At 62.3% G+C, this 12693-nt stretch overlaps 1 protein-coding gene across 4 annotated transcripts in view; it reads right to left on the bottom strand.

Moving 5' to 3' along the window:
- The window catches only part of PRKCZ (protein kinase C zeta), a 90400-nt gene that overhangs the window by 22841 nt on the left and 54866 nt on the right, over positions 1–12693 (bottom strand). For 3 of the 4 annotated variants that reach the window (XM_082686080.1, XM_082686081.1, XM_082686082.1), the window contains 4 exons: positions 6367–6452; positions 3353–3484; positions 2283–2361; positions 1167–1216 (listed from right to left, as the gene is read on the bottom strand). In XM_082686080.1, coding sequence (XP_082542206.1) covers positions 1167–1216; positions 2283–2361; positions 3353–3484; positions 6367–6452 — 347 coding nt within the window. Of the gene's footprint in view, positions 1–1166; positions 1217–2282; positions 2362–2499; positions 2521–3352; positions 3485–6366; positions 6453–12693 lie in introns of those variants that run through there. The other variant, XM_082686083.1, reaches the window with a different exon arrangement.

Genomic DNA, 12693 nt, shown 5'->3' with positions numbered 1-12693 from the left:
GTTGTAGAACAGTGGGTCAGGGTTCCCCAGGAACCGGAGACCTGCTCAGTGATGTGCGGAAAGCACACCAGACAAATAAAGGGTTTTATGTCAATACAATTTGACAAAAACTGTGGCCCAAGAGCCAGGCCTGGAGCCGCTCCACTATCTGGGCACGGAGGGTGCTGGGGAGACAGAACCCACAGCAGCACGGAGCCACGGCTGGATCCCAAGAGACTCTGCGATGGCAGACCCGGGGCCGGGCTGGCGCAAGCCATCTCCTCTCTGCCCGGCAACAGACCGACCTCACTGTCCTGCACAGTCCGCCCACCGAAGCCGCAGGGTGCCCAGCTCCCCGCAGGCCGGCCCATGTGTGCCAGCACCCTGTAGCCTCGTGAGCTACCCATCTTCCAGAAGTGGGAGCACCTGTCTGCCGGCGGCAGGAGGCGGAAGACAACTGCGGAGAATGTAAGCACGTGAACCTTGGGACGGGGGGGGGGGGGGAGTCAGGTCACCAGCACATGTGCTGCGTGTCCATCAGTGTGTGTCCGTGTTGGCCACAAGCCCGCCCGGAACAGGACAAGCGGGATTCCTCCACGACGGCGGCCGTGCGAGAGGACGGCGGGATCCTGTCCCTCAGGGACCAGCCTTCCCACCGTTTCTCGAAGCCCACGCGCCTGGGGTCTCTGTGCAGCCCACTGTGGGGGCCCGAGCCGCCCTGTACTGACACGGGAGGAGCCGACCAGGCGCCGTGGAAAACAGCTCCCTGCGTGCCAGGTGTTCACACGCGCCCTTTCAGCTCACCCTCGCGAAAAGGTGCGGCCATTATCCAGCTTCACTAAAGAGGACTCTGAGGTCAGAGAGGCCCCTGCAGCGCGCAGCTCTGAGATCAGCACAACCACCCCACAGCCTCACAGCGGATTCCGCGCCCGCGTCTGCCGCCGCCGCCGGCTCTCTGTCCGCCTAACGATGCGGAGGTTCCTTCTGCGCCGGATACTGGAGACTCCACGGGACTCCGCCCTGAACCCCTCAGTGTGCGTCCCCGGAGATGTCCGCGGACCAGGCCCTCACCGTGGGCAGCCATTCCCAAACCCGTCTCGTCCGCATTTACATCTCCATAATTGCCCCAGAAATGAGCTGACGAACTCCCAAGAAGAACCCGCGCGCGCGAGCGAGCCGTTCCGTACCTCAGAGTCCTCTTTGACGCCATGTTTCCGGGTTGAAGAAATGTAAGCGACTAGTGAAGAGAAAGAAAAAAACCAGGACGTCGCAGGCGCCGTCAGGAGCGCGGCCCAGGGCGTGGGGGCTCCCCGCCGCCCCTCCCTCCCCCACGGGCCCGTGGACACCCGGCCCAGGGCAGGCCGGGGCAATCCCGGCGCAGTCCCACCTACTCGCCGAGGCCGAAGGAAATGCAGCCCCGGGTCCCACCCAGACCTCCGGACTCCGCACCTCTGGGGGTGGAACTTGGGAACCAGCATTTGTGACTCTAGACTCATCTAGAAGTAACTACCCACAAGATTTCCGTGCCTAGCCTTCCAGATGTTCTTGGGGTGTGCAGGTGCGGGGAAGAGGCGACGGAGGGGTGGGGGGGCGGGGTGGGTCCACACGTAAACGGAGCGGGCGGGCTGCGCAGGCGGGTGGGGGTGGGGGGTGTTTATTAGAAATCTCCTTTGTGTGAGGTTGCGCTAAATGCTTCATGTTCTGTGGCCTCCTTTCCAGGGCTCTCAGGGCACAGAACGCACGTTTGTGACGTGGGGGCTGGGGCTCTTAGTGCCTAGACTTCGGGAGCTCGGAGCTGGGCTATCAGCCCCACCAGTATTCAAAACCTTTCTCCAAATTAAAAAAAAGGAGCACAACATTAAAAAGAGTCTCTCCCCCACCACAAAACCCCCACAAAATCCCACAGAAACTCAAGAACCAACGTGCCAGCAGGCTTTCCCATGGAGACCAGCCTCTGCGGCAGCCCACCCGTGGGAGGGCCTGGCTGCGGTTGCTGCCGCAGCAAGTCTTTTCCAGAACTCCCAAAGTTAGTGCCGAGGAGAACGCCCGCCTGGACCCCCACGGCAGCCACTCTCGGACATGTGTGCGTCCAGGGAAGGCCACCCCACCCTGCCGCCTCTGCCCAGGGATGACGGAAGGCCCTAGAGACACCCCCGCCCCCACAGTGAGGGGCCCGTGCTGCCAATATTGACCCTCGGAGAGCAGGTGGGAGCTAGAAAGGATGCGGGGTCAGAAGGGGAGGCACGCGGGGCTCCCAGGGTAGAGAGCCGGGGCTCCGCCAGCAGGAAGCAAGCAGCCCCTACTTCCATCGGTGTCCTCAGAAGGAAGGTCTGCGTCGTCCTTGTCATCCACTGCAGGTTCTTGGGAAGGCATGACAGAATCCTGCAAGGGGGCGGGCAGTAGAGAGTGACCAGGCAGGTGTTACGAGGGAGCTCTGGAGACACTGTGTCACTTTCTATCACCACCTCCCGGGACAGACACATTGTAGCCCATGTCCTAACACCAATTCCACCGAAGCACCTGCTGTCCGCACCACACTGGAGACAGGAAGACCCACACGGAGCTCTCCTGTGACCCTACAGCGGGCGGCCACCCAGCACCTCCGGCTGTGATCTTTCCAGCAAGTGCTTTACAGAATGGGGCATCGGCACACCATCCTCGGAAGTCCGCCCCGCCCCCACTGCTGCGTCACAGAGTCCCGGGGGCTGATGTCACAGCTGAGGCAGCCCCCATTGGCCGACACTAAGCTCTGGGCATCGGCAGTCCTCAGCCCCTGGAGGCTTACATCTTTGGGGCCTTATTTCTTAGGCTAACGCGGACCTATGGGGTCAAAGGGTATGTGCACCTTCTTGGTTTTCGGCAGCCACGTCTGAAGGGACATTAGGAAGACAGTGTGCATTCCCCCCACACCGGTCTGTGGAGGGACCCCCTGCCCAGTGCTCAGCAATATCGGGGTTAGACATCAGACGTGAAGAGCACGTGGAAGGGCCAGAGTGCTTCACGTGCACGCTCACAGGCTGGTGGTGAGGGGCACACGGGGGGCGCGTCCTCTGACTTTCAGAGCGTCCCGGGGCTTTCCCTCCACTCCAAGTCTGGGGTACAGATGAGCCTCCCCCGTACCTTCACCCCAGCGCAGCAGAGGGCCCTGGAGGCCCCACAAGAGGCCCCCCCAGCCCAAGATGCAGGGGGCTCCCAGGGCTTGGGAAGGGGGCCCCACCCCATCTGGGGTGCCGGCCCAGGTCACGGCTCTGCCACCCACAGGGACCCCCTCCTTTCGTCTCCGTGGTGGCAGGGTCCCTTCCGGACAGAGGGAGCCCGAGGGTCACCGAGGCCGCCCCCCGCAGGGCCCTGGACTCGGGGCAGCCACACTCACCATGCGCCTCTTGCAGGTCAGCGGGACGAGCACGTGACAGCGCTTATGCACCAGGAGCTGGCAGTGGATGCAGCGGTAGCCCTGCCTCGCGAGACCCCATATCCTCTCACTGCACTGGCCACAGTACGCTCTCTGCGGGCAGGAACAGGGGCTGTCAGGGCTGGGGTGGCCCCAGAAGCCAGAGACCCGGCTCAGCACTGGCACTGTCCCTGACCGGGAGCCAGGACAAGACGTGGCCCAGTCAGCTGATCACCTGGACACCAGGCTCTGCCTGACCTCAGGAGCCCCCACTGCAGTCTACCCCAAGGCTGGGGAGCCGAGGGCCCCAAGGAGGGGGCAGGGACCCCGCTTTGGCAGGGCTGGTGAGACCCCTCCTTTAGACAAGGACGCACCCCTGCTTGTGGGGGCAGGAGGGGGATCGCGGCCCCGGCCGGGCTGTGTGGGGGCCGTCCAGATTCGCCTCGGGTGACCATGGCAACAGCTCTCTGACGTGTCGTTACTTCGAACAGCTAGGGGCAGTCTGTGTTATCTTGGGGTGTTTTCTGGGCATTTTTAGAGATTTTTAAGTGATTCGTCTGTTCTTCCAGGTTCTGAACGTCGGAAGCTAATGGTGACTAGGGCTTGTTCAGTGATGTTTTCCCAAATTTTGACTGTTACAAAGTGCAGGAGGATGAGTGTTCAGAAATCTGGCCGCACGCGGCAGGTGGTGGCGCGAGTGGTGCCGGCCGTGACCATCTTTTTTCCAGCCGCAGCTCAAATGCAGGGTTAACAGACTTCATCCTTTTGAGAGAGCCTCTCCGTACTCCTGAGCAGTGATGAAAACAAGCACAGTTGTACTGAGCACAGCTCACTTATGGCGGCGGATGGAGTCCTCTTGGCACATGGACGCGTATGTGGTGGCGTGGACGGACCACGTGCCCGGAGCTCACGGCCACGGGCACTGAGACGCCACCTCCACGTCCGCGAAGCGCGAGCAGGGAAGCCAGGGCCTGAGGGGGCTGGTCTCCACACACAGAGCTTCAGCGACCAGTGCCTGGGGCAGTGCCCAGCACACAGTGGTCCCCAACGCATGTCCGCTAAGGTCAAGTAAACACACACGCTCCCCCACATCACTTTCCACTTTGAAACAGGACAGAAAAGCACTTATTCCAAGGCTTGTGTGTTGCGCGAAGCACCCGTCCCGCGAGCTGCTGAACGCGGAACCCGGGGCCGTCGGGGAGCGGGCTGAAGGGCAGCGGACGGTGACGAGGGCCGGACGGCGGGGCCGGCTGCAGCGGCACCTCCAACGCCTTCAGCTCTGGCCACCGTCCTTTGGTCCCGGCGTGGCCCACGTCGGGCAACCGCTGAACGCCTGAGCTCGGAGAAGAGCTTCCCGTCTCTTCTGCACGTCCAGCTGCGTCAAAGCACTCGTCAAGCCGTTAGGAACGACCCGCCTTTCTGGTGGAACACAGTGACGCGTTCAGCTTCCCACGGTCACCGCCGCGTGACCAGCCTGCGACGCTGCTCCCATGGGCCCCTGGGTGACCTCGCGGCATCGCGGCAGGCTGCGGACCGACGGCGGCCTGCTCTCCCGGGCTCTGCACAGGGGCACAGAAGAGACGTGGAACCTGCGCCCGTGAGGCTGCCACAGGCTCTTATCTCAGACCCGTGTTTGAACCATTAACACTTCAGGAAATGCGATGCTAAAAATAAAATGAAACCTAAATCCAAAGCTTCGATACTCTGAAGTTCACCTGATGAATAAACCAAGGGTTTTTAAGCTCCCACGCGGCTGACTTGGTTCTTGGCTCGTGTTCTCCACTGCGCGTCGTCTCCAGTCACACCGAGCTCTCTTCCGTGGGAGCCTGTGGTTCCCGCGGCTCCTGCTGGATGCCCGGTTGCCACTATGCTCTGCGCTTCTTGCCAGGTGAGCACCCCGTCCTACCGATTCACCTGTGTGGTCCCTGAGGCCCCGCCGGCCCCCGAGGGGCCCTCCTAGGCTGGCCCGTTAGGCTGCAGGTCCCGGGTTCCAGGACAGGCCCTGACCTGGCCCTCATGCCTCACCCTATCCAAGACACTGGTGTCGCCTCCTTTCCTAGGGTGGAGGTCTTGATTTCTTCTTCGGAAACTCACTGGATTTCTCTCTTAGATTCACCAGTGGAACTTTTTCTCACTGTTCTAGAAGAAAAGTCGTGTCAAGGCCAGATAAAGATCTAGGCGGGGGAACTCACTTTCTGCCCTTGGGTCACCGAGGAAGAACATGAGAAGTGATCTCTGTGTTCGCAGGACGAGGGGCGACTGTGATGATTCCTCCCCACCCCCGATTGCCCTTGGTTCTGAGCCCCCTGTCTTGGCCGGACCTGGAGGCCAGGTCTGCCCCGTTCCCCATGTTTATCACAGGGTTGTGCATTTCCCTCCACCGGTCACTTCCTAGGGCCACTGAAGGAGCACAGCCCTACGTACCCTGTGTACACCTTGGGTTTGGACCTCTGGCTCCAGAATGGGGAGAGAAGGAACTTCTGTCCCAGGTCTGCAGGGCTTTGGTCCGGCTGCCCTGGGACATGAAAGTCCTTGGCCAGTGAGGCCCCTGCAGGCACCTCCCCTTCCACTGTGAAGTGGGACGACCCCAAAGCCACCTGCATTACGTCCCTTCTGAGAACAGAAACGCATCCTGAAGACAGAGGACGGAAGGGATGGGCCGGGGGCCGCGTGTGTGGCAGACGTGGGGCTCTCGGGGTCCCGGGGCTCACAGGAGACGCACAGCGTGCGCGCCAGCGTCCTCGGTCAAATCTGCAGACCCACGTTCGACCACACGCAAGCTAGGACCTTGAAGCTCCCGCGCCCCATGCAGCAGAGCAACACGGAGACACACCCCCACACTTGCCACGCAGCCACCACGTGCAGAAAAGGCCTGGTGCTTCTGGAACGCGCTTGCGCTGATGCACTCAGCAGCAAGTGTCCCCACCTTTCTCTTCGCTGGTGAGGGCAGTGCAGGCCGAGCGGTGACAGCCCAGGAGCTGGGGGGCGGCACTCACCCTGTTAAAGCGCTTGGCCTGGAAGAGATGGCCGTTGGCGCGGTACAGCTTCCTCCATCTTCTGGCTCCGCGGCGGTAGATGGATTCTGGGGGGGACAAGAGAGAGGGGTAAGGAGACAGTCCAGCAGCCTGCCAGCCCCCCCCCGAGGTGCACGCGGACGGCCGCCCTGGAGCGGGACAGCAGCTGGGCGGCCCCTGTGAGGGTCCGGCTGGGACGTCGTCGGAGGCCAGAGCACGTCCAAGCCCACCTCCCTGTTTTCCCTTCCACCCTCCTTCCCTCCGGGCCTGGAAACCAGCCCCTTTCCACGTGGGCTGCGACCTTGTGCCTCACCATCCACGGAGGGGCCGCAGCTGCCACGCGGAGTCCACGGTGAGCCTGACGTGCCGCCAGGCGTCCTGTCCACCCGCACACGAGAGACCCCCGCCCGACAGCTCTCGGGGCAGAGGTGAGGCAGACACACCAAGCCCTTACGCGGAGTTGAGGGTTACCAAACACGTCGCTTTCAAAAACGGCGTTCCAGAATCCAAACTCGTAAGAAGGACGCCGCTGACCAAAAAAGCTGGAATTACGGATTTAACTAGAACTGTCGGTTTCGTTCTTCCCCAAACATGCTCGTAACTTTGCTCCTTCCAAACGCTCTGAAGCAAACACTGGTACAAACAAAATACTCAGGATACAACGAGAAGCTTTGTGCTTTTATAAAGTTCCACACTGAAAGCCACTTTCATGAGTTGTGGAAATGCCACGAATGCACACCAATGTGGAGACTAACGAAATGTTTTTAAAACAAGCAAATTACCAGCTCTGGCTGGACCCTGCTGAAATCAGGTCATGGCCACCGGACAGCCCGCTTCCCTCCCCTTAAACGGGAGACCAGGGAGAAACAAGATGTCCAGATTCCTCTGCAGCAGGAGCCCCCAGCGGTGGGCAGCTGGGGGGCTGGCAGAGGCCCACACATTGCCCAGGACTCCTCAGAGGTTTCCCGCCACAGACTCTCAGGCAGCACCCAGACGTGAGCAGAGACACGTGGGAGGAGGTGGCACCAGCCTTCAGCACCCGCTCCGCCACCTGCAAGTTCACACCTGGGCGCCACGGGACACCAGGACCACCCTCAGTCCGTTTGGCCCTCAGCTCTAAGGAGTCCCTGGTGATGCCCAGGGCCTTTATCCAGATGATGAGGTGTGTCCTGCCATATCCAGCCCTTCCAGCCTACCTGGCTTGATTTGGGGGAAGGCTGGTGTGTGGGGGGGGCAGGTCCATGCTGATGTCCACAGGACTAACCGTCCCCACAACCCCAGGCATGCCCCCGACCCTCCCTGCACGTGGCATTCACAACCCCCAGCCGTCCTGCAGAGAGAAGTCACTGAGTGACAGACACGGAGGGAGGGACAGAGACACAGGGGAGCTGAGCTGGCCTGCTGGGGACACCCCGGTGCCAACATGCTGGTTTTCTTGTGCTCAGCGCGCACACCACATGGGAACCTGCAAATACACCCGACCAGACAAGATGCACGAAGATGCCCTAGCAGAGGCCAAGGGTACGAGGGGAGCCCTGAGGGGACAGGACCCAGGGCCGCACGCAGCCCCGCAGGCCCAGAGCACTGGAGGAGGACTCACTGTCTGAGGAGGTGAAGGCGTTCCAGGAAGTGTTAGACCAGTGCCAGGTTCGGGACGGTGTGGCCTCTGGGGGCGCCGCGGGCAGGTGGGCGCTGGTGAGGCTCTATCCCACCGGCCACTGGGCCACACATGTCCGCTACCCCTGTGCTCTGTAGGTTCGCGAGTGACACGCCTCGCAGGTGCCCCACAGCCGCGCTAGACGGAAACAGGTGAAACTGTAAAAGCCGTGGGAGGGGCCGCAGGCAGCAAGTGTGGCTACAAGTGATTTTGGACGTCTCCCTCTGACACACCTTTAAGGACTCATTTGAACCTTTTCTGGGGCTGAAGCAGGGGGGACACCCCCGGAAGCAGATGCTGAATTCAATTTTAAATAAAGTGTATCAAGTTGAAAAATGAAACAAAGTTCTAAGTAGCCAAAGAAAGGCCCTGTCCCCTGCTGCGGGTCCTGCCCACCTATCCGCCTGCCCCATCCCCTCAGGCAGAAGTGTGACCTCCCTGCTGTCGGTGGAGTGTGGCTTCAAGGAAACTGTGGGTGCCTCTGGGCAAGGGATCGAAGCGGGGGTTACTCTGTGTCAGCAGGGCTGGGCTGCGGAGTCCAGACGCAGCCTGTTCTGGATGTTTCCGGGAGGGTGTTTCTTTTGCTTTGTTTTTATCTCTTTGTTTTTTAAGTAGTCTCCACACCCCTGCAGAGCTCATTGTGAAGCCTGAACTCACAACCCCAGATCAAGACCTCAGCTGAGATCAAGAGGCAGATACTCAACCACCAGAGCCACTCAGGAGCCCCAGGGGCATCTCTGGAGGGGACTGACATTTAAACCAGGGGACTCGGAGTGAGGCAGACTGGCCTCCGTGACATAGGTGGGCCTCATCCAATCAGCTGACGGCCTGACTAGAGCGAATGACGGCATCGCCGAGCAGGAGGGAACTCTGCCTGCGGCGGCCAGACTTTCAACCTGAACTGAAGCTCGGGCTCTTCTTGGTCTGCAGACCGCCGACCCGACCTGCCCACCCCCCTAACGGCACGGCCGGCTCCTTACCACAGAGCTGTTTTCCTCTATACACACACCCTACTGGTTCTTTCTCTGGACACCCTGACTGACAGGAGGTCTCTAAGACAGTGTTACCTTTATCCCCACCCTACGCAGGCACAGGATGGCGTTTGCAAAACCCCTGGCTTTGCAGACCCCGGCAAGGCACCGCGGCCTTGGCATGGCCTCAGGCAAGGGCAGGGAGCGCCGCCCCCTCCTGGGGTGTCCGACCCACGCCCAGGCCGCTGCCTGGAAAGCAGCCGTCAAGTGAGTTACAAAGAACCACAAGGGACAGCGGGACAACCTTCGCTTATAAAAATATCTATGTATATTACACACACAAGCAGTTTATTTATTTCAGATTTACAGAAAGTTCAAAGACAGTACAGAGAGAGCCCACGTCACCTGCCCACAGCGTCCCCTCCCGCAGCACCTGACTTCCGCTGACGTGTTCGTCAAGACGGAGGTGAACACCACGGCTGTTCCCTAACTCCAGCCGGAGCCGGCAGCCCCCATACACTTCAGGGCTCGGGACACTTCCAGACTCTGGGAACACTGCGGCGAAGACAGGGGAGCCCACAGCGTGCACGCCCCGCATCTTCCCACGGGCGTGCGGCACGTTGGTCACGACTCGTGGAGCAATACTGACGTGTGGCCATGACCAGGCCCTACGCTCCTCGGATTTCCTCAGCGTCTCCCTCCCACCCTCGTTCAGACCCAGATGCCACCCAGAACCCCACCCAGCCCCTCGCCCCGCTCGCCCAGGCCCCTTTCGGTGGTGGCCGCTTCCCCACGTCCCTGGCTGGATGGCCCCGCTGACGCCGAGGAGGGCGGGTCAGACGCTCGGTCGGGTGCCCCCTCCTGGGGTCTGCTTGCTGTTTCTCTCAAGACTGGACTGGGGTTACCACCTCCCTAATTTATTTTTAAAGATTTTATTTATTTATTTGAGAGAGAGACGGCACAAGCAGGGGGAGCAGCGGGCACAGGGAGAGGGAGAAGCAGGCTCCCTGCTGAGGGGCTCCTTCCCAGGACCCCAAGATCACGACCTGAGCCGAAGGCAGAAGCTTCACCGACTGAGCCCCACAGGCGCTCCTCACCTCCTTAACTTCTGAATTAACTGAGCACCTTTCATGAAAACCCACATTCCCACCACGGCAGCCACCAAACCCCCAAAACTTCCGAATGTCGGACTGTTTACTAGAAGGTTCCCTAAGTGCAGGGCTGGATGCAGCGGGATGGGGCCCACTCGGCCTTCCTGAGCTCAGCTGGGGCCCACCATCCTCTGCCCTCGCAGGCCAGGGCCATCCGCCTTGGGGACCACCAGCTCCAACGAATGTCACGTTCGCGGATTCTGGGTTTCTGCCTGGAAAGTCACAGCCCCTATTCTTGATTTGAAGTGACAACCACCCCGTGTAAACGGGGAAAAAAAGAACACATGTCCTCAGAGAGCACACGTGTGCAGCAGGGGCGGGTGCTCGGGGAACGGCGCTGGCTCTGCGCCCCCACCGCGTGTCCCCTTCTTGCCCGCTGATTTCAGCACCTGCAGGAAAGGGGTCCCCCACACAGGTCGGGTGGGCAGGAAAGGCCTCCAAGGGGGTGTCAGGGCCCTGTCTGCGGCACAAGGCAGCTGCCCAGAGTCCCGTCGGGTCTGAGGTTCAGCCTCGGCTGTGTGGTCAAGGCCGCGCTCTGAGGTCCGTGTGCCGCCAGGGCCCTTCCCGGGTGCCCGCGCTCTGGCCTGGGCACCACGGCGAAGGCTGGGCAGCTCGCAGCGGCGCCCGGGGCGCGTGGGGTGCTCTCCCCTCCCCCCAGCATCAACTCCAACCCTTGGAAGAAGCTCTTCGCTTGTCTTTGAAATTCTATAATTAGGAGGCCGCAGGGAATTTTAACGAGCTCAGTTTCTATGGCAATGCCGCGTCTTGAGGGCTCTGACAAGAAGAGCTCGTGGAGCGACAGTGTGAAGAAACCCCGCGGCCCGCAGACACGGGGACGAGCGTGGGCTGTGCCCGAGTTCCGGGGCAGGGCACCGTGGCAGGCAAAGTCTCTCTCGCTGTTCGCGGGCCACGGGCCGGGGTGAGCAGCGCAGCCCCGCGCCACGCCCCGAGGACGGCCACAGAGCCCTGAGCCCAGGAACTGCTGCCCGGATGCAGTACACATTGGGGCGCACCGCGTGGGGACTGTCCCATGCCGCTCCCCGGGGGGGGGGACCTGCTGAGTGACCCGGCCCCAAGCGGGGCAAGGAGCTGGTGAGGTGGCTTCGGGCCAAAGGGTGGGAAGCGGAGTGTGGCCGAGAGCAGGGGCCCGGGGCAGAGGGGGCGCCGCCGCCTACCAGCTTCCTCCCTGCGGCCGGAGGCTCTGACTGGACTCTGTGCCCCGGGGGCGGGACCCCGGCTCTCTGAGCGGCTCTCCTCAGTACAAGGCTCAGCCTGGCTTGTTCTGGGCAAGTATATGACATGTAACAGTAAGACAAAGGACACACTGCCAGGGCTAGGACAGCTAAGACATCCCCGTCCCTACGTCCTCCAGGACTGTGCGGAGACGTGCGTGTCGGGGGAGAAAGGTGGTGGCCAGTGCTCCTGCAGGACCCAGCTCTGTGTCACATCGCCGGCCGGGGTGGGGGTTCAGAGAACACTTGCCCCAGAACCCCCTGTTCTCGCCAAATGCACATTCCACTCACAGGCTTGGAGGACACGCTGCCACGTGACCTTCTGGAATCAGCAGGCTGGGGTTTTGGGGAGGGTCCCGACCTCAGTCTGGCTGCCGGGGAGGGACCTGGTGCCGTGGGGAAGCCCGGTGGGCACCCTGGCTGGGAGGTTCCAGAGGACAATGGAGAGTGTGGACGAACATGCAGTCCCTGCGTCCCTTAGGGGACCCAGCCGTGGCTCCTGTCCCAGGCCCGCAACGAGCAGGGCGCCACGGAGGGGCGTCCCCGAACACCAGACTGCCTCTCCAGACACGCTCTGTGAGGGCCTCCCTCGGGGCACGTGGCCCATCTGCTGCGGCCACCGCGGTCTGCCGTGCCTGCCCGCACGGCCACCCAGCAGCAGCGAGACAGCCCAGGCTCCGGGCTAAATCCCGGGGCTGGCCTGCGGGCACACTGTGGATTAGAGCTGGGACTGCGGAGACCACGCAATGGCGAGCCTCTCCTCCGAGGGGAACGGGGACTGCACTCGGCTCCCCTCTCTCTGGGCCCAGCGTGCCGCCACCCTGCCTCGCGTCTCCTAGCGTGACGCCCCCGTGCCAGCGGCGGGGACATGGTCCTCGAGGCTCCGCGTCCCCTGCAGGGCTTCCCGCTGGCCCCTTCCCCAGCAGCCAGGGTGAGGCCACAACGGCAGAGCGGGGGGAGCCGGGATGCCACGGCGGAGGGGGCTGACCCGCCGGGGAGGACGCGGTCCGTGGGTGGGGCAGGGGACAGGATGCCACTTCTCCCGCGAGAGGAAAAGGCCCCAGGGAGGACAGACAGGCGCGGACGGCCCGCGCGGGGGTCTGCGCAAACAGGTCCCCTGCTTCGGAAGCCGAAGTCTGATTCCCGCGCGCTAAGAGACCTGGTGCGGTGAGCAGGCGCGCGCCGGCGCGTGCCCGGGGATCCCGCTGCTGACTTTGCAAAATGAGAGCTGCTCACCCGCAGAGCCCCCGACAGGAGCCGGGGCCGGCAGGGGCTGGCAGGGGCTGGCAGAGCCCCGA

This window comes from Mustela nivalis (assembly GCF_964662115.1).
Source record: "Mustela nivalis genome assembly, chromosome: 10".
Lineage (NCBI taxonomy): Eukaryota > Metazoa > Chordata > Mammalia > Carnivora > Mustelidae > Mustela > Mustela nivalis.
The sequence above is the reverse complement of the archived record's forward strand: the minus strand, read 5'-3'. Positions and strand labels throughout refer to the sequence as shown.